Source organism: Macaca nemestrina, chromosome 1 (assembly GCF_043159975.1).
Source record: "Macaca nemestrina isolate mMacNem1 chromosome 1, mMacNem.hap1, whole genome shotgun sequence".
NCBI lineage: Eukaryota > Metazoa > Chordata > Mammalia > Primates > Cercopithecidae > Macaca > Macaca nemestrina.
In genome coordinates, this window is record NC_092125.1 from 144,231,424 (window position 1) to 144,259,246 (window position 27,823).

Genomic DNA, 27,823 nt, shown 5'->3' on the forward strand with positions numbered 1-27,823 from the left:
AGGTTATTCCATGTGCATGAATTTGAAGAATGAACATTTAAAAAATGTCCATACTACCAAAAGAAATCTACAGATTCAGTGAATTCCGTATCAAAATATCAATGACATTCTTCACAGAAATAGAGAAAATTATTTAGGTTCCATATAAATCCTACAGTTTATATGGAACCACTGAAGACCCAGAATAGCCTAAGGTGTCCTGAGCAAAAAGAACAAAACTGGAGGAATCATTACCTGACTTCAAATTATACTACAGAGCTACGTAACCCAAACAGCATGTTACTGGCATAAAAACGTATGTGTAGTTAATGGAACAGATTAGGGAACCCAGAAACAAATCCATACACCTACAGAGCACTCATTTCTGACAAAGGTGCGGAGAACATACATGAGGGAAAGAAAAATCTCTTCAATAAGTGGTGCTGGGAAAACTGCATATTCATATGCAGAAGAATGAAAATAGACCCCTATCTATCACCATATACAAAAATCACATCAAAATGGATTAAAGTTTTAAATCTAAGACCTCAAACTATGAAACTACTACAAGAAAACATTAGGAAAACTCTTGACATTGGTATGGAAAAAGATTTCCTGAGTGACCAAAGCAAAAATGGACAAGTCAAATCATATTAAGTTAAAAAAGGTAAAAAATTAACAAAGTGAAGAGACAACCCACAGAATAAGAGAAAATATTTGCAAACTATCCATCTGACAAGGGATTAATAACCAGAATATATAAGGAGCTCAAATCACAAGGTTCCTTAAAAAACTAAAAACAGAGCTACCATATGATCCAGCAGTTCTACTGCTGAGCATATACCACCCCAAAAGGAAATATGCATATCAAAGGGATATCTGCACTTCCACATTTGTTGCAGCACTCTTCACAATAGCCAAGATTTGGAAACAACCTAAGTGTTAATCAACAGATGAATGGATAAGGAAAATGCTTACATATACACAATGGAGTACTATTCAGCCATCAAAAAGAATGAGATTCTATCATTTGCAACAACTTGGGTTGAATTCATGGTCATTATGTTAAGTGAAATAAGCCTGCTTGCCTGCCTGTCTGCCTGCCTGCCTGCCTGCCTTCCTTCCTTCCTTCCTTCCTTCCTTCCTTCCTTCCTTCCTTCCTTCCTTCCTTCCTCCCTTCCTTCCTTTCTCTCTCTCTCTCTCTCTCTTTCTTTTTTTCATACATTTTTTCTTCCTCCTGGGCCTGGCAGACTAGGAGCAGAATACAGATGAAACCACTGGAACATGTGGGACTGGAATAGCCCGATGTTTGACTGCTTGGGTGGTAACTGTGAATGCGTGGACCAGGGTGTGTAGGGAGTGGAGTCGTCCTCCCAGAACTGAGAGAGGGCCCTTGGGGCATTTGAGCAATGCAAGTGTTGACGTTGGCACAGATACAAGAGTGAGGTTATGGCATGAGAGTGAGATGGGTATGGTGGGGTGGGGTGACTGTTGGAAGAGCGTGTTCGCATGTTTTAGAGTCGGGGCCAACTCAGGGCATGGCATGTTGGGGCACATTTGACCCTGGATGTTGACTGAGAAGCTGGGTGCCAAGGGCTTGAAGAACAAAAGGCCCATTTGTCAGCAGGACCCATGAAGATGTGACTGCAAATGGGATCAGCACTGGGAGAGGCTGAGGCTCCAAGGTGACTCCTATAGCAAGGCATGAAGGGGCAGGCCTGGGTTTCCCATTTAGAAACACATTGTCAGCTGCAGCCACTCTTGGATATTCACTTGGAGGGGTCTAGTGTCATCTTTGTAAAGAGATTTCAAGGCATGGAATGAAGCATCTGACCTGATCAAGCAGCTGATAAAGTTGTCAAAATCCATGTTCCCTCCTTCATCCAAATAGTGTCAGAATATTATGTTGTAGTTGTTCATTCAGGTGGAACCCTGCTGCCTCAAAGGCCCCTGCAAGTTCACTGGTGCAAATGATTCCAGATCAGTCAACATCAAACTGCTGGTATATTATCTGTCACCTTTTGATGTTGTTCCACAGGTACTTGAATTCCTCAAAGTCCAGCTTGCCTGTGATGTCACTATCCATCATGGCCACCATGCTTTGACATGTATCAATGCCAAAACCATGAGTCTTCAGTTCAGTCCTACTGATAACCTTGTTGAGAACATTCATCAGTTCTGCGCTGCTGACCTTGATGCCATCTCCAGCCAACTGTGCAAAGACTCTCCAGAACTGATGGACCTCCACACTCTTGTTGGCCTCAGTGTTGGAGCAATGTGTGTGTGGAGGCAGGGGCTCTAGGTTGTGCTGTGTATCCACCTCCATGATGGAGATAATGATTCCACCTAGGAAGCACATGGCCACTCTGCCACCTCTTCTGCCTCTGCTGAAGAACTGACTGCCAGACCTCTGGATGTGAGGAGACATGTTCCTAGTTAACTCATTCTCCAAGGGTAGAGGTGGCAGTGGCAGGAATGGGAGAGATGAAGACCTGGATAGGGGCCTGGGGAACGTGCTTGGAGGCCTGATCAGTGGAGGATCACTCTATGTCTTTTGATTGGAGAGTTTCGTCCATTCACATTCAATGTAATCATTGATAAGTAAGGACTTAATCTTGCTATTTTATGTTTTTTCTAGTAGTTTTGTGGTCTTCTTTTCTTTCCTGTCTTCCTTTTAGTGAAGGTGATTTTTTTCTGGTGGTATGTTTTAATTTCTTGCTTTTTATTCTTTTTGTATCCGTTTTACATTTTTTGATTTGAGGTTATAATGAGGTTTGCAAATAATGTTTTATAACCTATTATTTCAAACTGATGACAACCCTGACTGCATAAACAAACAAATAACAAACAAGCAAAGAGAAAATGAATAAAAATTCTACACTTTAATTTCATCTCCATGCTTTTCAAATTTTTGTTGTTTCTATTTATTATTATACTATCTATGTCTTGAAAAGTTGTTATAGTTGTTATTTTAGATAGGTTTATCTTTTAGTCTTTCTACTTGAGATATGAGGAGTTTACACACCACAATTATGGTGACGTAATATTCTTTTTTTCCCTGTGTACTTGCTGCCACCAGTGAGTTTTGTACCTTCAGATGATTTTTTTAATTGCTCATTAATGTCCTTTTCTTTCAGATTGAAGGAGTCCCTTTAGCATTTCTTGTAAGACAGGTCTGTTATTGATGAAATCCTTCAGCTTTTGTTTGTCTGATATTATAAAATTGACTCATTGAAAAAAGTATACATGGGATAATTTTATAGTATTATTTGCAATGAATCATTTCTCTTTATTGTACATTATTCTAAATATAAATTGAAAGTAGTTCATAAATAGATCTTTGGCTTCCTATACTTTTAAAACATGGATTTCCCAGTTTGAATTTTCAATAATAATCTCAGAAAACACCGATATGATTTCCCAGAGTTAAAATAAATTGATGTTGTTGAAATAAGTCCTACTTTTGTTTGTTTTTTAATTTAAATTGATTAGGAATAATACAAAGGGATCTGGGGATATGATGGATATGATTTTTCCTCAAAATAAAAATTATTTCCAATCTTCCAGATAGAATCTATTAAGAATTTGATCAAAAAACCCCACAGTATACCAAATTATAAGCTCTTGATGGCAGTAAAACCATAAGCCAAATCTGGAATTCTGGTATGGTTTGAAGATGTCTAATTCTATTTTCCTGATCTTCAAGTCCCTTTTTGTCAAGCCCTAATCTCATTTCCAGTCTCATCTTTCATTTCAACACACCTATTCAGTGCTTCAGTCAAATGGAATAATTCTACAGTACCTTTAGTAAGACCTACACTTTCTAACATATCTGACTTGGCTTATGCTGGTCTTTCCTCTTGAATGGTCCCTTTATCTCTACAATTACACCTTGTATAACTTTTTTAAAGACCAGCTATTTTAAGCCTAGGGCTGTTTTTTATGGTTATAGTCTCTTCTTGTTCTGAACTCACAGAGTACTTGTTCCCATTTATTGGAATTACCACATTTTCTTTTACATTGTAGTTTTCATAACATTTCTGGCAAACATTATCACCCTGGTTGCATTTATATTTTTACTTGTTTATTTCCCTCACCAGAAAGTCATCTTTATGAGGGCAGAGACTGGTATATTGAATCATACATAAATAAAATGCAGTATCTGGCATTTAGTGGATGAACAATAAACACTTGTTGGGTTTAATTCATAGCATTTTTATCCTCAACACAGCCCATAACTGATAAAAATTTGCTAAAGAAATGCTTATCCACATCTGAAGTTTGAACTTAAGACTGTCTTCAAAAATACGTGTTTTTTGTCCCATTATCTAGCTGTATATAGCCTAGCTGAAATAGCAAGTGAACAAATGAATGAATGAATAGTAGATGCCTAAATCTCTTGCTGCCATATACTTTCTAGATTGATTGCAAGAACGACTTGTGGATTTTTGCACTGATAGTGCTTTTGAGTGGACACTGTGTCACAACACCATGAGTACCATCACTCACCAGGCTCAGGAGAAGCTGTGGCATCCTTCTAGGACCTGAACCACCATGATTTACTGATTTTACAGGAGTGGCAACTAAGGCTGTTCCTCTTTCCTATAACTCAAAATCAAGATTGGAGATAAGAGGATACAAGGCCAAAGAGAAGTTCATAAAACTTGTTTCTAAGTGATACTTGGAAATTGTGAGATAGGGTACTTATCTTTCCTTAGATAAGGTCTATGGTGGTTGAACTAACAAAGCTAACCAAGGCATGATCCTCACTTAGAGTGGAGGAGAAAACTCCACTGAGTTTGGAATTTCTTTTTAGCTTAGTTTAAATTGTATGGGAGTTTGTGCTGTAACTGAAGATAGTTCAATGCCCCACTACCAGAGATGACTATCTGAAGGATGTCTTAATGATTCTAGGTGACAGAGCATGGCCTTGGTGGTAGAAAATTCAATAGGAGGTGGGAATCAACCTAAAAATTTGATGTCAATTTTTAAGATTGATCAAAGCCTGTTTCAGTGGTGATTTCTGGTTGTTGAAAGGTGATTGATAATTTATTTTCATGGGTTGTGATTCCTTGAGAAACTCCAGGAGCTAGAGTTTGAACACATTAAGGAAATTTAGGCCCAATGTTGGATCAAGTGATTTTAGGCCAATTAGTACCATGAAATTTGTACCATATCCAGGTTACAATCAGTGTTACACCTTCTTAAGTCTCATATACATATATTCCTTATTAAATACTTTTTCTATTCTATATCAAGAAAAATAACTACAGCCATCCCTCAGTATAGATAGAGAATTGGTTCTAGGACCACTGTGGATAATCCATGCAAAATCGTTGCATACCCAAGTCCAGCAGTGGCCCTGCAGAATTCGTGTATACCAAAAGATGACCCTCCATATATGTGGGTTTCACATTCCTCAAACAGTATATTTTCATACTGTGTATTTTAGTTGAAAAAAATCCATGGTAAGTGAACTCAAAGTTCAAACCCACGTTATTCAAGGGTCAACTGTAATCAGATTGGAAGTTGCTAAGCGCAGAATAACAATGAAATAAAATAAACTACTTTCAAAAACATATACTTACAGCATATTTTGCTAGAGCCTAGTTATATCTTTCAGAGAAAGAATATACTTTCAAAAGTCAAGAAAAAAATAGACATATTCTTCCAGTAAGACAATATAAACCTTTATTTTGTATTTCTCATATTATCACCTTCTTCATTCTTTAATACTATCTAATAAAAGGTTAATTCTGTAAGAAAGGTCTGGCCTTCAACTGGTTCCTGGGACATAAAGGGTAGGCCCTTAGAACAACCAGCCTTATAATAAATGTTTGGACATGTTGAGGGCTTGGGCCATACCGGGTACTTTATGCTAAAAATGTGATTTATGGTGGCGGTCTTAGGATAGATATACCATACCAGTTTGACCTCTGAAGAGGCAGGAGTCTGAGCAAATAAGATCAGCCACATGAGCACTCCATTCCTACATGACTGCCCTCTAATAAAAACACTAAAGTTTGTGTGACCATCCCTGATTGACATGTGTCACATATTATTTTGGGAGAATTAGATAATATCTGTGCAACTCTCAAGGGAGAACACAAATGCAAGCCTATGCTTGTTGTCAGACTCTGGTCCATGTCCCTTTTGTTTTTGTTGGTTTCAATTTGTAGCTGTTCAATGTAATGGGCTGTAACTGTGAGCATAACATTTTTCCTGAGTTCCATGTCTTCATTTTTTAATATTTTTAAATTATACTTTAAGTTCTAGGGTACATGTGCACAGCGTGCAGGTTTGTTACATATGTATACATGTGCCATGTTGGTGTGCTGCACCCATTAACTCATCATTTACATTAGGTATATCTCCTAATGCTATTCCTCCCCCTTCCCCGACCCCAGACAGGCGCCGGTGTGTGATGTTCCCCTTCCTGTGTCCAGGTGTAATCACTGTTCAATTCCCACCTATAAGTGAGAACATGCAGTGTTTGGTTTTCTGTTCTTGCGATAGTTTGCTGAGAATGATGGTTTCCGGCTTCATCTATGTCCCTACAAAGGACATGAACTCATCCTTTTTATGGCTGCATAGTATTCCATGATATATATGTGCCACATTTTTTATACAGTCTATTATTGATGAGCATTTGGGTTGGTTCCAAATCTTTCCTATTGTGAATAGTGCCGCAATAAACATATGTGTGCACATGTCTTTATAGCAACATGATTTATAATCCTTTGGGTATATACCCAGTAATGGGATTGCTGGCAGATGGTATTTCTAGTTCTAGATTCTTGACGAATCGCCACACTGTCTTCCACAATGGTTGAACTAGTTTACAGTCCCACCAACAGTGTAAAAGTGTTCCTATTTCTCCACATCCTCTCCGGCACCTCTTGTTTCCTGACTTTTTAATGATCGCCATTCTAACTGGTGTGAGATGGTATCTCACTGTGGTTTTGATTTGCATTTCTCTGATGGCTAGTGATGATGAGCATTTTTTTCATGTGTCTGTTGGCTGCATAAATGTCTTCTTTTGAGAAGTGTTTGTTCCTATCCTTCACCCACTTTTTGATGGGGTTGTTTGTTTTTTTCTTGTAAGTTTGTTTGAGTTCTTTGTAGATTCTGGATATTAGTCATTTGTCAGGTAAGTAGATTGCAAAAATTTTCTTCCATTCTGTAGGTTGCCTGTTCACTCTGATGGTAGTTTCTTTTGCTGTGCAGAAGCTCTTTAGTTTAATTAGATCCCATTTGTAAATTTGGCTTTTGTTGCCATTGCTTTTGGTGTTTTAGACATGAAGTCCTTGCCCATGCCTATGTCCTGAATGGTATTGCCTAGGTTTTCTTCTAAGGTTTCTATGGTTTTAGGTCTAACATTTAAGTCTTTAATCCATCTTGAATTAATTTTTGTATAAGGCATAAGGAAGGGATCCAGTTTCAGCTTTCTATATATGGCTAGCCAATTTTCCCAGCACCATTTATTAAATAAGGACTCCTTTCCCCATTTCTGGTTTTTGTCAGGTTTGTCAAAGATCAGATGGTTGTAGATGTGTGGTATTATTTCTGAGGGCTCTGTTCTGTTCCATTGGTCTATGTCTCTGTTTTGGTACCAGTACCATGTTGTTTTGGTTACTGTAGCCTTGTAGTATAGTTTGAAGTCAGGTAACGTAATGCCTCCAGCTTTGTTCTTTTGGTTTAGGATTGTCTTGGCAATGTGGGCTCTTTTTTGGTTCCATATGAACTTTAAAGTAGTTTTTTCCAATTTTGTGAAGAAAGTCATTGCTAGCTTGATGGGATGGCACTGAATCTATAAATTACCTTGGGCAGTATGGCCATTTTCATGATATTGATTCTTCCTATGCATGAGCATGGAATGTTCTTCCAATTGTTTTTGTCCTCTTTTATTTCCTTGAGCAGTGGTTGTAGTTCCCCTTGAAGAGGTCCTTTACATCCCTTGTAAGTTGGATTCCTAGGTATTTTATTCTCTTTGAAGCAATTGTGAATGGGAGTTCACTCATGATTTAGCTCTCTGTTTGTCTCTTATTGGTGTATAAGAATGCTTGTGATTTTTGCTCATTGATTTTTGTATCCTGAGACTTTGCTGAAGTTGTTTATCAGCTAAAGGAGATTTTGGGCTGAGACGTTGGGGTTTTCTAAGTGTACAATCATGTTATCTGCAAACAGAGACAATTTGTCTTCCTTTTTTCCTAATTGAATACCCTTTATTTCTTTCTCCTGCCTGATTGCCCTGGCCAGAACTTCCAACACTATGTTGAATAGGCGTGGTGAGAGAGGCCATCCCTGTCTTGTGCCAGATTTGAAAGGGAATTTTTCCAGTTTTTGCCCAATCAGTATGATATTGGCTGTGGGTTCCAATCAATAGAAAAAGAGAGAATCCTCCCTAACTCATTTTATGAAGCCAGCATCATCCTGATACCAAAGCCTGGCAGAGACACAACAAAAAAAGAGAATTTTAGACCAATATCCCTGATGAACATTGATGCGAATATCCTCTATAAAATACTGGCAAAGTGAATCCAGCAGCATATCATGAAACTTATCGACCATGATCAAGTGGGCCTCATCCTTGGGATGCAAGGCTGGTTCAGTATATGGAAATCAATAAATGTAATCCAGCATAAACAGAACTGAAGACAAAAACCACCTGATTATCTCAATAGATGCAGAAATGGCCTTTGACAAAATTCAACAGCCCTTCATGCTAAAAACTCTCAGTAAATTAGGTACTGATGGGACGTATCTCTGAGTTCCATGTCTTCTAAAGAGTCATTGATCCTGAGGATGGCCTTGGGGTCTCTTGATCCCACTTTGCTGTCAAAATGGGATTCACTAGAATGTTTCTGAATCATTGAAACACGTCAAAAGCATGCTCAGAAAAGGAAGGATGAGTGGTGCTTATAAGGTGTTCTTATTGTGCCCCGACTGAATAGTGTCTTAGTCTTCTTGAACTATAGCCCTTAGATAACATTCAATAAGATTCTTATTATAAGCATCAAAGCTATCCGAAATAGATTTCTCCAGTTTTGAAAGTATCAGATTTAACCTGATATGAAATACCGGATATTGAAAGCTCTAAAATTGTTTTCATTTCTTTACAGATCTGGATGAATCACTCTATAAAGCACAGAGAAAAATTCTTTCTTTGATACAGTTTTTATAGAGACTGTGATACATGAAGTTACAGATTTGTGTGAGGTCATAGATTTGTCTGAGTCACTGCATAAAGCACAGAAAACGAAATTCCATCTTCGGCCCAGTTTCACAGAGACTGTAATACATGAGGTCTAGAGAACAACACTGTACCAGGAAAATTTCTTTTCTTCTCATAGCTTTTATTTTAGTTTATATTAGTTTAGTTTTTGAGACAGAGCCTCACTCTGTCACCCAGGCTCTGTTGCACGGGCTGGAGTGCAATGGCACAATCTCAGCTCACAGCAACCTCTGCCTCCCAGGTTCAAATGATTCTCCTGCCTCAGCCTCCTATATAGCTGGGATTACAGGCATGTGCCACCACACTTGGTTAATTTTTGTATTTTTAGTAGAGACAGGGTTTCACCATGTTGGCCAGGCTGGTCTCAAACTCCTGACCTCAAGTGATCTGCCTGCTTCAGCCTCCCAAGTTGCTGAGATTATAGGCATGAGCCACTGCAGCTGGCCTCGTAGCCTTTAAACCACCTCAGAGACCTTAACCTGGTGTCGAGAATTCAAACAACTTTTTACCACTGATCTCTGGGAAGTTCATGAGATTTTGTCAATTGAAAATAATCATGCATGCATCATCCTATTGTTTTTATAAAAGAAGCTTATTTAGCACATCCTATGCCTCAACATACTCCCAAGGGGATGGACAGAAAAATAAGCAAGGTATCTGTCTTCAAGCAAACCTTATCTTTTAATTTGAAACAAATACTGTATTGCAATAAGTTCATGTGGGCCAAGACTACATTTATAACCTGGAGGCCCTAACTTCCTATTTTAACAGGTATTTTATGATGACTTTCCATGATCTGCGTACCATGGGCAACTTGGATCCAGATTCCAAGGGTCCTTGAAATATTTGAGTGTTTGTATTTCCCTAGTATATGGGTATCCAGTAAATGGCTCCAGAGGTTTCCTAGGGGGAGAACTTGGGAAATCATTATCATTTATTTGGGTCCTGGATTTGCAGTGTCCTTTTCCTGGGGTACTGCCCTCCACTCCAGCTGAGTTCAGGGTCTGAAATTAGCTCAGATCAAGGCTATGGATGTGACACTTTATCGGGGCTACCTCTCAACCTCCTGGTAGACAGCATTTATTTCACTTGATTGTTTTCTCCCCATCCCGTTTAACCCTATGGCTGGTCCACTGTATTGGCCATCTACAGAATTATGTCATTCATTCAGGCCTAGCTGTCTGCCACTCATTACTATAAATGAATCTTCTTAGATTCTAACAATGAAGGGTCAACACCAGGTCTCTATGTTTCTGGGTCTATCATCCCCCATCAGGGGGTTCGGTTCTGGAAAGGCACATTGTCCTTTCTATCTGAGGCTACTGCAAAGAGACCACTACTGACAAGACTGGCAGGATCCCTGTTATCCGTGCTTAATCTTAATGTTTGGTAATTTATGCTTCTAACACCTTAACACTTGAATTCAGAGAAAGGAAGTAGAGGCTACTGTAGCTGAGATTTCAAAGGCCACAGAAAAGTGTATGCCTTAGTCTCAAAACAAATAGAAGCCATCGAAAACCAAGCCAAAAGGAAAACAAGAATAGGATTCAATTTTTTTGCATTCTAGTACTCAGATCTTAGTCTTAGACCCCTCATTGGGCTGGCTGATAGAATTCCTAGAAGCAACAAGCAATTTCATCATCTGATAGCCAGTTTCACTATGTTTTTATTGTTATCATTATCAGCATTGTCTCTTACATTTTCTTATTTATTTCTGAATAAGTAAAATAAGATTTCTTTACAAAATTCAAGAGTTTAAAGTGAGGAGTATGTGTTCCTTCAACCCATACATTCAACTGGTTCTTCCCAGAAGGAGCCTATAATAATAGATTTTCGTTAATCTTTCCAGAGATATCTTTGCATGCTCACATATAATAATTGCATTTTTTCATTGGTGATAAGATAATCTACATTGCTTTACAACTTGTTTTTTTTCATTTTTCAATTAACCATTCTTTACTGGTACAAATAGAGCTTCACTGTCAATTTGTTTACTGGCTGTATAATATTCCAGTACATGCACATACTAAAATTTATCTTACCAATCTTATTTGAAGAACATTCAAGTACATTCCAATATTTTGCCATTAAAAGCAATGGCCCAGTGGACCTCTTGTATGTAAATGATTTTTCAAAATTATATTTCCTAAAAGTGAACATAGTTTTTCAAAGTGGGTATGGATCTCTTCTATCTCATGTGGGCCAGGCACTGATATCCTCTAACCAGCACTTTTTATGTTTAAAACTTTGCTAAATGAGGACTGGGCATTGTGGCTCATGCCTGTAATCCCAGCACTTTGGGAGGCCGATGCAGGCAGATCATTTGAGGTCAAGAGTTCGAGACCAGCCTGGCCAACTTGGTGAAAACCCATCTCTACTAAAAATACAAAAATTAGCTGGGTGTCGTGGTGTGCACCTATAATCCCAGCTACTAAGGAGGCTGAAGCAGGAGAATCTCTTGAACCCAGGAGGCAGAGGTTGCGGTGAGCCAAGATTGTACCACTGCACTCCAGCCTTGGCGACAGAGTAAGACTCTGTCTGAGAAAAAAAAAACAACTTTTCTGAATGAAAATGAAATACATACAGATCAAGATCAAAAATAGTCCAAAGCATATATGTACAATCTATAATATCCTTAAAAGAGGAGCTTATGTTTTTTAAAGAGTGAGCTCACACCTTTGACAACCTGACCAATTAATTTAGCAGGAGCAGACAATATTGAAGTTAGCTCATCTCCAAGTTTGTCCAAGGTTCGTGCAATCCAGGGAGTATCATCATTTTTTGTAGTATCAATCACATGTTTTAATTGATTTATCTCTGCATTCATCTCCTCAGATTTCTTCTTAAATCCTTCATCAAGCAAATCTTTTTGGACCTAAAGAAAATGTAGGAAGGAAAGTAAATTTTTAAAAATCCCTATTCTCTTAAGACTTACATTTTGTATTTAAGACCTGTGTGAAACTTTCTTTATTTTACTCCTAAAAACATTTTATCAATGATTAGAGGAGACTTTGGACCTAGACATTGTGAGGAAGCATAGTTTACAACTTTACTAATATTCACCCACATTATGGTTTTGCTATGGTGCTAACTCAGGTATGAGGACAAATTCTACATGTTCCTGCCCAAAAGATGCCAGTTGGGAGGTAGCCATTGGTCTGATTGCATAAATTCTCAGTCCCAATTGGGCAGCATGGTCACCCATATTGTAGGAATGAAAGGAACTTATAAGCTGATGCAGAAATCCCTTATGAGAGAACTTTCAGATGGACAACGCAAGAATTCTCCCTACACTGTGTGCTAATTTGGGCAGGCTACCCACACTACTGCAGCAAGTTTCCCTTTTCTGTCCTTTTAAGTCCGGAAATTTCTGAGAGTTGTACGTCAGCATAGATCTACCTCAGGGTGTTTGGGTGGTAGTAGAGCTCCTGGTAATATGTGCTTGGTGAAGGAAACCAGTTGCCGTTCACATCAAATACACTGTGTGGAATGTATGTTTAACCTCTTGAGATTACTTTTAAAATCTCCCCAAACAGCAGCTCATATAAACCATATTTATATTCCCCAAGGACTTGTAGGGATCATACTCAACCTTACCTCTCCAGAATCTAAGTATAGAGAATATAGAGACGAATTCCAAGTCTTACTGAAACAATAAAACACACACACACACACACACACACACACACACACACACAGAGAGAGAGAGAGAGAGAGAGAGAGAAGGATTCAGGGCTTTTAGTGACTCCCAAGCAGCAAATGGTGATGTGCTTCCTTCCAAGATGCTGCTGTAACCTTCACCAGCCCTTCCTGAGGTACCTGGGCAAGGACCGTCTGGCCCGCTGAGGCCAAGGGCAGACTTACCTTCAGCTTGTGCTCCAGCATCATATTCTGCTCTCTCAGGAGGTGTTCTCTCTCCATCTGCAGCTTCTCCTTCAGCTGGGCTATGTTTTCCTTGAGACTCTTCTCTTGAGCCTCCATCTGTTGCTGCTGCTCCTGTAATTTCTGTTTTAAAAGTTCCTGTTCCTTCTCAGCTGCCTCCTTCTTGGCCCGATCCACTGCTCCATGAAGGTATTAGAAAGAGAAGAAAATAATAGGTGAAGATTCATCTCCACTTTTCTGAGCTCAGAGACTAAACCAAATCTGAAAGGCAGGGTGAGAAATTACAGAATTTACCCAGGTCCACACCATTAAGAGAACATTTGAGAATGTGATGGGAAAGGCTCTGCCTGTCTGGCTGAGGTACAATCATAGCTCCCCTTGTTATTTTCAGATTTAGCAGAGTATGTGCTCCACACAAGAGGAAATTCCTCATTTTGGATCTGTTAGAGGGCATTGTATAAACATAGCCCTCCTGCTGTCAGCTGAGCCCTGCCCCATACCTGCTACTGCCTTCTCTCTATCAGTGAGGGCTTTATCCGACTGCAAGATGGATTTCTCTATCACCACCTGTGACTCCAGGAACCTCTGGAAGACCTCTTTTGCCTATGGAAGCAAGAAAAAGCACTTAGATTTCTTTGAAAATCGATGTTCTGGGTATTAGTGTTGCAAAAACAATTATGGTCTTGTAACTTTTGCTTGATGCCTAAAATTCTAAAGTGGCCCCCTACAAAGTGTGCAGGCTCTTAAGTGTGACCAGAGCCCCTCCTCAACTCCTGCTTCCTGTCTCCCTCCCGTGCCTCTCCCACGGCTATAATATCTCCCTGTACCTGCTTTGGGTTCTGGCCAGGCAGAACTATGTGTACAGGTGTACAAACTCCCAATCTCTGATGCTTATATATGGTTGTCTTCCAGTGTACATTGCTGCCTCTAACCTATGCTTTTGCTTTCTCCTGCCACTTGCTGGCTACAACTTTAGGCAAGTTATGTAATCATCCTTGGGTACTAAGTTCAGATCTGTAAAATTTCCAAAATAAGGGTGCTTCTTAAAGTCATTAGGAAGATGAAATTAAAATGTCAAAGGAAGAGTTTAACAGTACACTGTAGGTAATAACAGCTCATTGTGAGTTAGTTGTATTACCATCACCTAGGTGGTGGTAATAAACACCAGGTAGGTAGCCCATTTTCCACAGGTCCATAAATGTCATTACTCTGTATGCAATTGTCTATTTATTTCATACTCTCTCATTTTTATCAGCTTTGAATGCAAAGATTCTACTTTAACCACGCAAATCACCAGCTCTTGGCACATGACTAATTTTCGTTCTGTCTCTCCTGGATTTCTGAATACTATATTCTTTGTTTGGGGATAAAAATTTTTATTCTAGGAAATAAGTGACAAATAGTGGACATTGAAAGCTAAGGCGTTATGCTATCCCTCTGCTCTCTTATTACCCACAGCTGGTGCCAAAGACTCCATTCACTCTATCCTATAAACTTCCCCATGTTCCCCTTATTCCTCACCTTTACTCCTTTCCTGGGGACTTGCCAATAGTCTTGTTCAATCTTTTCCTTTGTTTCCATGTAGAGCTTGTGCCCTCCAGGAACAGAGAAACTTCCTGCTGAGATACTTTCCATTAGGCCCTTTGAGAGCTCATTGAGTTTAGCCTGGCAGCACTGAACAGAGGACTCTTCATTCTGCAGCAAGAACTCCCCCTTCTTATTCATTGTGATTTCCTGCAAGGGCAATGTAGAGAGATGTCACCAGAAGAAACATATGGAGGAGATGAAATTCTGAAGAATCTGGTAGAAGAGTCAATCTAACTGTGGTCCTCATGAGAAAAACTTTCTAGTGGAGTAGATGTGGAATCAGAAACACAAAATTTCATATATTCACAATGCTAAAAATTCTATTCAAGGCTATGGAAAAGTTCATTAACCTTCCTGAGCTTCAGGTTCTTCATCGGTGACATGATGGGACTACATCCCATAATCTCTATGGTTTGTTGCAGCGGTAGCATCCTGTGCTCCTGTCCTCAGTGGTACAAGGATACAAGAAGGAGCAATGTAAGTTAAACAATGGCCCGGAATGAAGATCTGGTAAGAGAATCTTTGTTTTCTGGGAAAGGTAGACTATGCACAGAAAAATTGCACCGCTCAGGGATGACTTGTGCGTGTTCAGAGCAGGCCAGGAATCCTTAGAAGTGTTCACTTAAGGAGGATCTTAAGGGATCTGTATTGATTTTTACCTCAGTTATCAGAAGGTTTTCTGGTTAAGTGCTTAAGGTTTGGGGAGATAAAAGAGGGATATGTAGTCTTTTGAAACTCTATCCCTCATGAGAATCCATGATAAGTTATTCCTCAGTGACAGATGAGCATTGGTGTCAATAAAGGCAAGTATAGGCTTCATTCTTCAAGGGGAAGGATGATGAACAGTAATGACTAAGGCAAATTACCACAAGCTTCTTCTGGAATTCCTGGTTTTCATCCTTGAAGGAGTGCTCCATAAAGACTGCAATGGCTTCCCTCTCACAGGCCGCATGCACGTCCAGCAGCTCCTGGAGCGTGTCTGTGGGGAGCTTCACTCGCTGGGCCATCTGCTGGCTGTAGTAGTCGGCTGCCCTCTGCATGGCAGCTGAGTTCTCACGCTGGGCCAGAGTTATCACTGCATTCTCCAGACAAGGCACCGCTCCACTGTTGATGGCATCTACGTAAGTCACTGCCAGAGTTCCTAGACCTAAATGGACCAGGAGATTTAGGGGCTAAATATGAAATTAAAGCTCAATGGGATCCTAGGCTACATTTCTGAGAACACACACACGCATGCACACACACACATGTGCACACATGCAAACACATACACCCACATCCCTACCTCCTTCTGCTATTATCACTGTTATTTTCATAATGACTCTTCATTTTTATGGATCACCAGTCCACAGTGCTAAAAAATTTAAATATCTACTTTATCTAACATACTAGAGGGTATACAGGAAGTACAAATTCTCATTTAAAAATTAGAAGAAAAGTAGTTTACACAGATAAAATGATGAGGCAGGGTAAATCATATCGCATTTATTCCTAATTCTGAAGCTACCAATGTATTTTCAGGGAATTATGGGCTAATGTTTATTTATTTATAGGCTTTTTTTTTCCTTTTTTTTTTTTTGAGGCCCAGGCTGGAGTGCAGTGGTATGATATTGGCACACTGCAACCTCTGCCTCCTGGGCTCAAGTGATTCTCCTGCCTCAGCCTCCTAAGTAGCTGGGACTACAGGCATGTTCCACCATGCCCAGCTAATTTTTGTATTTTTTGTAGAGATGGGGTTTCACCATGTTGTTCAGGCTGGTCTCAAACTCCTGAGCTCAAGTGATCTGCATGTCTCTGCCTCCCAAAGTACTGGGATTATAGGTGTGAGCCACCACCCCCAGCCTTCTAGAGGTTTTTAAACTTCAACATATCTTTTGTATTCTCTTTGCAAAGAATGTTGAACATATAAGACTTACCCTAAGAAAATATTATATGTCTGTTTTTATATTCAGTTAGCTATTTTATCAGCAGAGGATTTTTTTTTTTTTCAGATATGAGGAAGTCACAGATATCAGTGACAGAGTTTGCAATATTGGAGAGGAATTTGTAAATTGCAGTAAGTGTGATAATTATACACATTTCTTCATTGAGTGTGGATACCTGTATACACATAATTCTTCTATATGGAATCTAACAAAAATTCTGAGAAACACATTATACAATATATTCAACACACTTGAGGCACCATAGAAATGTAAAAAGGAGACTCACGATTCCCAGTGACTGTGATTCCCTCCCTGAGGGTCTTGGTTCTTGCATGGGTGAAGATGTAAGAACAGAAAATGTTTGTTTGTTCCTGGAATTTGGGATCCAGTTGCTTTTCTGCCACCTTCTCGATATTGGCTAGAAGGTCTTTGTCATGTGTTGGCCGGTCAAAGACAAAACACTTCCGTTTTGGAAAGAAATGCCTGATGCACTCCCTGGGCAAATTGGATGTTTGAACTTTGGGATTCTTGCCTGAAGGAAAAGAAAAATGGAGAATATAGTGACAACAGTCTTGGTATAGGGAGCTAAAGGTATTTTTGACAGGGTTTATTGTCTTTTTGCCATCTTCTAGGCTTACAGACCTCCTTTAACATAAACGTTCAATACTTCTGTACACATGAAACTTGCACCAGTGATAAAATGCTGGCAGGAAACTTTGGGAGATATCTGATCCAAGTACAAACAAAACCCATGGCTAGTATCTGTGGATCTGAACGTAGTGCCGAGTATAAAGTAATTGTTATGAGATGTTTACTAAATGAATGCCTGAATTAATGAAATATCAAATGTAAATTTCTTGTCCACTTCATTCCATGTAGAAACTGAGCTGTGGGACCAAAAAGAAGAGCCAGAAATAAAGTATCCTGGATAAATATTATAAATAGCAACATTCGGTATAGTAAAAAAGATAGCATGATTATTTTAGAAAACCACAAGGATGCTAAAAGAATTTGTATAGTGTTAGCTATTTTTTAGCAAAATCCTCTGAAGACTAAATGTAACAAGAAAGTAATCTTGTTTTGTTTTTTCGAGATGAGGTCTTCCTCTGTTACCCAGGCTAGAGTGCAGTGGCAAAATCACGACTTACTGCATCCTTGATTTCCCAGGCTCAAGTGATCCTTCCACCTTAGCCTCTTTTGTAATTGAGAATACAGGTGTGCACCAAGACACTAGCTGATTTGTTCTAGTTTTTACAGAGACAGGGTCTCACTATATTGCCCAGTCTGGTCTCAAACTCCTGAGTTCAAGTAATCCTTTCACCTCTTCCTTCCAAAGTGCTGACACTACAGGTGTGAGTCACCGTGCCCAGCCAAGAATGTAGTTTTAAGATAATCATCACTTCTCTATAAACTCTTAAGAGAAAAAGACATATTCAATTTGACAGTGTTGCTCTTCTGCCTATGAATTTTTAAGAAATGTTTCAAGAAAGCATAAATAGAAAAATGAAAGCAACAATGAGTACACTGGAATTGATATTTCTCATCAGGTTTTATCAGATACACACTCAGATAAATGTAACCCATTGAAACAATTATTATGAATTCTAGCATGGACACATATGTTGGGTTTAAGAGAAAAATCATAACATAGAAAGTAAAATGAATATTCCAACAATTATCAGAAATTTTGAAAAGGCACAAATTATAAAGACACATGCTTCTTCAAGTGACTTTAGAACACAAAATCATTTTTGTAGATGATATAACTATACAGGTATTGAAAAGTTATATCCTTCCATGATAAGAATAATATCCGTGTAGCATGTTGATGTAGTCTGGATGTGTCCCCTCCAAATCTCATGTTGAAATGTGACCCCCCCATGTTGGAAGTGGGCCAAGTGGGAGGTGTTTGGGTCACAGGGGCAGATTTCTCATGAATACCTTGGTATCATCCTTGTAGTAATGAGTTCACACAAGATCTGGTTGTTGAAAGTCTGGGGCCACGCCCCTCTGTTTTTCCCTTTCTCACCATGTGACACATCAGCTGTCCCCTTCACCTTCTGCCATTAGTGAAAGCTTCCTGGGGTCCTGATTAGAAGCAGATGCTGGTGTCATGCTTGTACAGCCTGCAGAACTATGAGCCAAGTAAACTTCTTTTCTTTATAAATTACCCAGGCTCAGGTATTCCTTTATAGCAATGCAAAGTGGACTAACACACACACATATTTTTATTAGATAGGCTTTTCTTTGTAATTTCATGTCTAACAATTATCTGGTCAGTCATTTTCTAAACACAGAAAAGCAGAGGGGAAAACAGGGATCACAAGCATCTTGTTTTTAGAAAATCTTAGCACCCGTTGTAATCTGAATGCTAAAGTACTAATTGTACAAAGAACAAATCTGTCTTGAATAATTTATCTGCACTTTAGACTCTACTTTTCTTAAGTGAACTAGGCTCCATTCCTAGAGCTCTTCGACATACCCCTCAGTCCCCATTTCTACAGACCTCAATCTAGTCTCAAATACAAATGAAACCCAAGAGATGATGGGCAGTGTTTAGCAGATCACACACCCACTGGACCACCCACAACCCAGGCCACCTGCTGATACCTTGAATCAGCTTCAAGGCGTTCTCCAGGTACTCATCTTCTGTGATAGGGTCACCATTCAACTTCAGCTCCAGAGTGAAATCCCGTACAGTCCAAATAAAGTCTGGAAAGAAACTCACGAACTCTGTGGAATCTTCTACTCCATCAGGCCTTGGGTTGGACTTTGCCTTAATGAGTTCTGTGAGCTCCGTCACATAACTAGGACTTAGGTAAGGAAAAGCAACTGTCTGCCCACGATTCACACATTTCTTTTAAAAAAATATTATAAACACTGTCTTTTGTCTTGGGTTCCCTGTGCTGCACCAAAGGTAATTAAATTAAAGGGAAGGAGGAAATGACTGGATCTCCATTCCTATAACGTCAATGAAACTTGGTGATTCTGTTCTGTTCCTGGAAGGATACTGCAGCTGCTCCAGGGCCTGGTGGTTGATGGTGCTCATGCTGTTGTAGACGAAGGTGCTGCACAGGAGCACAGCCAGGGCAAAGATCCAGGAGTCATTCTTAGGGTCACCCTAAAAAGCACATTAGAGCAAAGGACTTAGGGGTGTAGTCTTTAGAAATTCACAGAGACATTTATTTTGTCTGTCTTTCATTTATGATTTCAGCTAATGTACTTGCTGTACAAAGAAGATAGGCATGAATGTAAACAACAGTTTGACAGTACAATATGTCTTCTAATCACAATTTCTTTACATATAAAAGGATTCTAATCTTCATAGGGTTTTTCTTTTCCTCAATTGGATGAAATAACATGCATATATGAAAAACTACTAAACTATCTGGTTCTCAGTTGGATATTCATGATGAGTGTTAACGCTTCTTCAGTCTACACATATTTATTGGCCATGCATCATGTAACAAAACCATACCATAGTATGCATAACTGGGGATTGTAATTATATTCAATTAAATTCAGCAAACACTTACAGGAAACTGAAGAATGTTTCTCACTGTTCTTACGTTTAGAAAAGCAAATTTAATAAATTTACTCTCAAGATGACTATTTCAAAGTTGTGACAAACATTCATAATGATGAATTCAATAAAAATGACAATATTTATAAAGAGATAACATCTTAGTAATGTACATAAGAAGTGGAACCCATAGCTATAATGTTAAATTAAAAATTACAAGTCTATCCTAGAAGATAAGAGCTATGAAAATTGAAGAAAGTATATGTGGTATGAAGGCTTCCTGGAAGTCGTGAGCTGAATGTTAAAGAATTGATAGAGGCCGGGCGCGGTGGCTCACGCCTGTAATCACAGCACTTTGGGAGGCCGAGGCGGGCAGATCACGAGGTCAGGAGATCAAGACCATCCTGGCTAACACTGTGAAACCCCGTCTCTACTAAAAATACAAAAAATTAGCCAGGCGTAGTGGTGGGCACCTCTAGTCCCAGCTACTCGGGAGGCTGAGGCAGGAGAATGGCATGAACCTGGGAGGCGGAGCTTGCAGTGAGCCGAGATCACACAACGGCACTCCAGCCTGGGCGACAGAGGGAGACTCCGTCTCAAAAATAAAAAAGAATTGATAGAATGTGGATTCGAAGAAATGAAGGTGATTCTGCAAGTAGAAAGACCCACAGAAACAAAATTAGAGACTGTAGATTTCAGGAGTCTTTGCAATAAGAATAGAGTTTATTGGTCTGACTGAGCAGAGGGTAAGTGCAGAAGATAAGACCGAATAGGGAGCTCCAGTACCTGGTTGATTAAGGGCACTAAAGGTCAGGCTAAATTTGTTTTTATAAATTAGAGCATGTCTAAATTATAGATAGTCCAGGAATTATTTCTACCCTAAAAAGCATGTGTAACTGGTTCCTAAAGCAAATACAAAAATTGAGATCTAGAGATTTCTACATGATTCCAGGAGATTTTATATGGGATTTTGGAGGTAGGAAGAATAGCCTATTCATTACTTATGTCCCCCAATCCCTAATTTTTGAAAAAGTAATCAATGAGGATTCTTCTTAGAAGTGGAATTCGTGACAAACAAACTATTTAGACAGGAGAATATTACCGTTTGATAGATTACTTTAAAGTACCTATAAAAATCCCAAAGGCATTTTGTTTATTATTATTTTTTTGTAGAAATGGGCTTTCACTATGTTGCCGACGGTGGTTTCTAACTCCTAGCTTTAAGTCATCTCCACTGTCTCAACCCGGCCCCAATAATATTCTTAAATAAATATAAAAAACAATCCTAAAATTAACATAGAATCACAAAATGCCCTGAATAATCAAAGTAATCTTGAACCAGAAAAACACAGCCTGGGGCATTATATTTCTTCATTTCAATATATATTGCAAAGTCACAGTAGTCAAAATAGTATGATACTGGCATGAAAACAGACATAGAGATCAATGGAACAGAATAGACAACGCAGAAATAAACATACATAACAGTGAACTCATTTTTGACTAATGTGCTGAGAACATACATTGAAGAAAGGATGGTCTCCTCAATAAATGGTGCTGGGAAAACAGATATCCACATGTATGCAGGAGATCTATATTTGATCCTATTGCCTACCATACACAAAAACTACTGAAAATGGATTGAAGACTTAAATGGACAGCCAGAAACTGGATCCAGAAATCTCACTACTGTGTATACATCCAAGGAAAATGAAATGACTATGTCAAAGAGATATATGTTCTTTTATATTTATTGCTGTACTATTCACAATAGCCAAGGCATGGAGTTAACCTGTTTCCATCAACAGATGAATGAATTTTTAAAAATGTGAAATCTATATACAATGAAATATTATTAAGCCTTCAAAAAGAAGGAAATCCTGTCATTGGCAACAACCTGGAGGAATCTAGAGGACGTTAAGCTAAGTTAAATAAACCAGGCACAGAAAGACAAACACTGCATGATTTTACTTACATGTGAAATCTAAAAGAGTTGAACTCATAGCAGTAGAAAGCAGAATGATGGTTACGAGGAGCTAGTGGAGAGGGGAAAAGGAAGGTTGGAAAATGTTAGCTAAAGGACACAAAATTTTAGTTATATAGAAGAGGGAAAAAAAGATATGAAGCCATAAAAATACCAGAAGAATACACAGGGAAAAAACTTGACGTTGGTTTGGGCAATGATGTTTTTAGATATGACACCAAAAGCACAGGTGACAAAAGCAAAATTAGACAAGTGGGATTGCATCAAATTAAAATGCTTCAGGTAACAAAGGAAACCAGCAGCAGAGTGAAAATGCAACCAAGGGAAAGGGAGAAAAATATTTGCAAACCATATATTTGATAAGGGGTTAATATCCAAAGTATATAAGGAACTTATATAACTCAATAGCAAAAAAAAAATAAAACCTCATACCTCATTTAAAATGAGCAAAGGTGCTGCAATAACTTGCGTGCATGTGTCTTTATAATAGAATGATTTATGTTCCTTTGGGTATATACCCAGTAATGGGATTGCTGGGTTCAATGGTAGGCCTGTCTTTAACTCTCTGAGGAATTGCCATACTGTCTTCCACAATGGTTGAACTAATTTACACTTCCACTAATGGTGTAAAAGCCCACAGCCTCACTAGTATCTGTTATTTTTTGACTTTCTATTAATATCCTATTCTGACTGGTGTGAGATGGTATCTTACTGTGGTTTCCATTTGGATTTCTGTAATGATCAGTGATATTGAGCTTTTTTTTCATATGATTGTTGGCCACATGCATGTCTTCCTTTCATTACAGCACTATTCATAATAGCAAAGACATGGAATCAACCTAAATGCCCATCAATGATAGCCTGGATACATAAAATGTGGTAAGTAAACACAATAAAATACTATGCAGCCACAAAGAAGAACAAAATCATGTCCTTTTCAAGGACATGGATGGGCCTGGAGGGCATTATCCTTAGCAAACTAAAGCAGGAATAGAAAACAAACACTGCATATTCTCACTTGTAAGAGGGAACTAAATGATGAGAACATACAGGCACATAGAGGGGAACAACACACACTGGGGATTATGGGAGGGTGTGGGAGGGGAAGAAGGAGAGAAGCAGGGAAAATAACTAATGGACACTAGGTTTAATACCTGGGTGATAAAATAACCTGTACAACCAACTCCCATGACATGTTTATCTATGTAACAAACTGCACATCTTGCACATGTACCCCTGAAGTTAAAATAAAGATTAAAAAATGAGTAAAGAACCTGAATACACATTTCTCAAAAGAAGACATACAAATGACCAATATGTATATATAAAAGGGTATAAAATTGCTAATTATCAAGGAAATGCAAATTAAAACAAAAATAAGATATCACCTGACATATTTAAGATGGCTATTTCCAAAAGAATTAAAAATAACAGTTATCAGCAAGAATATAAAATAAGGGAACATTTGCTGTTTTTTGGAGTGTAAATTCATGCAGCTATTATGGAAAAAGTATGGAGGTTCCTCAAAAAATTAAAAATAGAACTACAATGTGATCCAGTAATCTTACTTTTATGTATAAATCCAAATGAAATTAAATCAATATTTTAAAGAGATATCTGTACTTTCATATTCATATTTATATTTAAATATGGAAGTATGAATATTTAAATATATCCATAATAATTGCAGCATTATTCAAAATAGCCAAGATATGGCAACTACCTGAATGTCCATCAATAGACGAACAGAAAAAGAAAACATAGAGTACGTGTATGTGCATTGTATTAGTCCATTCTCATGCTGCCCAATAAAGACATACACGAGACTGGATAATTTACAAAGGAAAGAAGTTTGACTCAGTTCAGCATGGCTAGGGAGGCCTCAGGAAACTTACGATCATGATGGAAGGGGAAGCAAATACATCCTTCTTCACATGGTAGCAGGAGAGAGAAGAATGATAGCCAAGTAAAGGGGGAATCCCCTTATAAAGCCATCAGCTCTCATGAGAAATTACTCACTATCATGAGAATAGCGGGGGGAAACCACCCACATCATTCAATTACCTCCTACCGGGTCCCTCCCACGACATGTGGGGATTATGGGAACTACAATTCAAGATGAGATTTCGGTGGGGACACAGCCAACCCATCCATAGCATGCATATATATATTTATTGAATATTGAATATTATATATATAATATATATATATTCAATCTCAAAAAAGGGAATTTTGTCATTTGCAACAACTTAGATGAACACCGAGGTCATTAGGCTGAGTGAAATAAGTCAGACATAGAAAGACAAATACTGCATGATCTCACTTATTTGTGGAATCTAAAATAGTCAAACTGTCAAACTCATAGCTGCAGAGTGGAATAGTGGTTGCCACGGGCTGGGGATGGGAGAAATGAAGAAATGTTAGTCAAAGAGTATAAAATTTCAGTTATGCAAGATAAATAAACTCTGGAGATCTACTGTACAGCAGTGTGACTGTAACTAACAATACTATATTGATTGTGACCTTAACTTCTGGTAAGAGGACAGATCTTAATTATTCTTACCACACCAAAAAATAAAAAGAGAGCATAGAAAAAAGAAAATGGTAACTATGTGAGGTAATGGCTATATTATTGGCTTGATTATGGTGATCATTTCACAGTGTATACACATATCAAAACATCAAGTTGTACAGCTTAATTATATACAATTTTTATTTGTCAATTATACAACACTAAAGCTGAAAAATAAACAGAATTTCCAATGCCTGTTTGGGCAAAAATAAAGTGTATGTGTATAGAAATTTAGAAACTATTCCCAAATAAGTCTCAAACTAAGACAAAAAAAGAGAGAAATTATTTATTTCACCCATTCATAAGAAGCTAAATACCAAAAATTCATCTTATAATGTTTATTGTAGGAAGAACAAATACTTTTACATGAGGAGCACAATCAGAAGTGTCTCAAAGCCTTCCAGAATGCTCTGTGGGTGGCTGATGAGCTTTATCATGAGAAATATAAACTGAACTCTCTTAATTTCAACCCTCAAATGTACTCTTCACGTGGTAGCTCAGAAGGTGGGTGAGAGGCCTTTCCTCATCTCCTGAGATTGGAGTCAATACCTCTTCTCTTTCTTATCAAGGCACTGTTATACACAACTGTACGTGGTGAAAGCTGTGAGGTGCTGCCTGGATCACAGGTGTCAGCTCTCTTAATGAGAAAGTTTTCCAGGACAGACTTCCAGTGATTGACTAGCACCAGGGATGAAGGCCTAGCACCCTTGTCCCAAAACATGGTAACTCAAAAGGGCCATTCCAGCCACAGAGCTCCAGGTGGAATTGACGGAGGGCAGGGACTGCATTGCATTCCAATCTCCTCCCTCTCAGCAACCTGCTTCTTTCCCAATCACACTACACCCTGAGGGCTCTTTGTGGGCAGGACCTTTACTTTGTTCACCAATGTCTATGCTACTCAGCCCAAAGGCCTGGAACTCAACTGCTTAACAAGATTTTATGAAATTGAATCAAATCATTCACCACTGTGCCAAGAAATAAAAGAATGTTTTACCTAATATACCATGATATCTAATCTTGTCTGGAAGTGTGACTCAAACAGGTCAAAGTTTGCCTTATTCACTGTAGTTGGATTTCTAGTTTTCACAAATATATCACAACAATTAAATTACAAGGATCATGTCTGGAATAAAAAGAACCTGCCTATGACTCCCTGTCTTACCTTTTCCACATCGCCCAGACCCTCGGTGTCCAGAAGGACCAGGGTGTGGTTTGGCTTGGAGGGGTGGGGCACGCACCACATCCAGATACCCTTGGTTTCAGACTGCACCGTGGAGCCCAGAGGGAAGCCTGCAGGGAAGAGGAGAAAGCTAAGCATGGGGACAGCAGAGCAGCCAAGCAGCCCTGGGGCCACAGATTCAGACTGGTTGGATTGTAACTAACCCAGCATACAAGATGGTGCTTTCTGTATTTCCTCAAGAATGGCTTATTTTATGAATAATCTTTATAAAAAAACAAGGGACACTAAATGTGAGAATGATGCCAAGCAAGGATTCAAAATGGTGACAAAGAGGAATCTATGAATCAGACAAAATGTAGGTTACTAATAAAGGAACATCTTAAAAAGAGGTGGGGTTCAAAGTCAGAGAGGAGTGGGTTGAAGAAACACATGAGAAACAAACATGAGAAAAAAGACAAGAGAAAAAAAACTCAAAAAGGGAAATTGAGATCATTTTTTGCATTGAAATGTGGTTAAAAACTAAAACAAACACAAAAAACAGAAGTCGGTGGCCACGATGGGATGTGAAACTCAGGAAGAGTTTTTAAGATTATATACATTAAAACATCTTCATATGTTGATGGGAATATTACATAAAGAAAGCAAAATACTTTGTGAGAGAAAGGAGACACAATTAGAGGAACCCAGGACTTGAATACACAAGGGAAGACAGGATTCTGGGCACTAGTAATGGAGAGTTTCCTTAATGGGAATGAGGGAAAAAATATGAGAACGGATTCTTGTAACGTAGCGGTTTGGTGGTAAGAATTAGAATGAGAAGGTTGGTTTATTGAAAGGAATTGGAGTCTACCTTCATGTGCCTGGGGTAGAGAATGACGAAACTGAGATATAGCTGGAATCAAGCAACCGGCCTGTGTCCCAGGGTACCACTTACCATGATTCTGTCCTGCCAGATGGTTCATCAAATAGGATTTCCCTGTACGGTACAGTCCTACAATGGCCACCACCACCACTGGCTGAGAAATCTTTTCAAGAATCTGTATAGCTTGCTGGTTCACCAACAGCTTGTCATTGTTGTTTTCCACCAGGCAAATGGGGGCCAACATTTTGGGTCCAGATTCCATGGCAACTTCCAACCTAGAAGAGCCTCCCAGTAGAAATAACGTTACATTGTCATTCTCTGTCTCAGTGTTTCCCAAACACCCATCAACATAGGACTGATGAGACGTCTGTGTTTCTATTGGACAACATGTAATCTAGCATTAGCAGACTGCAGGGAAGGCTTCTTTTATCACTCTCCCAAATCTGTAATGACGTTAAGTGATGAAACATGGAACGTTATCTTCTTTAAAGTTTTATTTCAGTAGTAATATTAAAATCCAAGTAATTGTTACCATAATAGGGGGCCCACTAATAGTCTAAGTCCTGTGATGCATGCCTTAAGTATCTGATCTCACTGGCACAAAAATCTGCAAGTTAGAGATTATTATAGCCACGAATATGCAAATGATATCATGAGTCTTACAAAGGATGAATGCAGAAATCATATAACCAGGATTATGAACCTGGACAATTGAGTAAAATAGCAGGCTAGGAAGTTCTAAGCCCTTCTCTCCTTGGAGACATCACAAAACAACTCTAAAAAATGGCTAAAATGATCTTATAGGAGCTCTGGAAAACAGTCATAAGTCTACAGCAACCAGGCAAATGTCCAATATTTTTAAAAGGCACATTCAAAATGGTAGGAGATTCCATGGCATTTTGTTTGCCAATTCTACCCACTCCACTCAGTGACATGGTCTTAGTTTGGAGGAGGTGGTGTTTCACTTCCCAATTCCTTCCCTTGAAGTGGAGGGAGCAAAGACCTTATTTGTAACACACTAATCTGACTGGGAACTACCTGTTCTGCCTACCTTGGATTTCTGGTATGTCATACACAATGATTTCTGGCATCAT

At 38.8% G+C, this 27,823-nt stretch overlaps 1 protein-coding gene and 1 pseudogene across 1 annotated transcript; both read right to left on the reverse strand.

Moving 5' to 3' along the window:
- Nucleotides 1–1,521: 1,521 nt before the first annotated feature.
- LOC105482827 (calpain small subunit 1 pseudogene) lies at nucleotides 1,522–2,371 on the reverse strand (annotated as a pseudogene).
- A 9,390-nt stretch (nucleotides 2,372–11,761) lies between these two features.
- Nucleotides 11,762–27,024, reverse strand: LOC105482852 (guanylate binding protein family member 6). Its single transcript, XM_071082835.1, has 10 exons — nucleotides 26,802–27,024; nucleotides 25,850–25,977; nucleotides 19,620–19,729; nucleotides 19,219–19,415; nucleotides 16,895–17,140; nucleotides 15,550–15,830; nucleotides 14,618–14,830; nucleotides 13,597–13,699; nucleotides 13,079–13,272; nucleotides 11,762–12,089 (listed from the first exon to the last, which is right to left on the reverse strand). The coding sequence occupies exons 1-10, from the start codon at nucleotides 26,989–26,991 to the stop codon at nucleotides 11,850–11,852; spliced, it is 1,902 nt and encodes a 633-aa protein (XP_070938936.1). The 5' UTR covers nucleotides 26,992–27,024; the 3' UTR covers nucleotides 11,762–11,849.
- Between the last annotated feature and the right edge of the window lie 799 nt (nucleotides 27,025–27,823).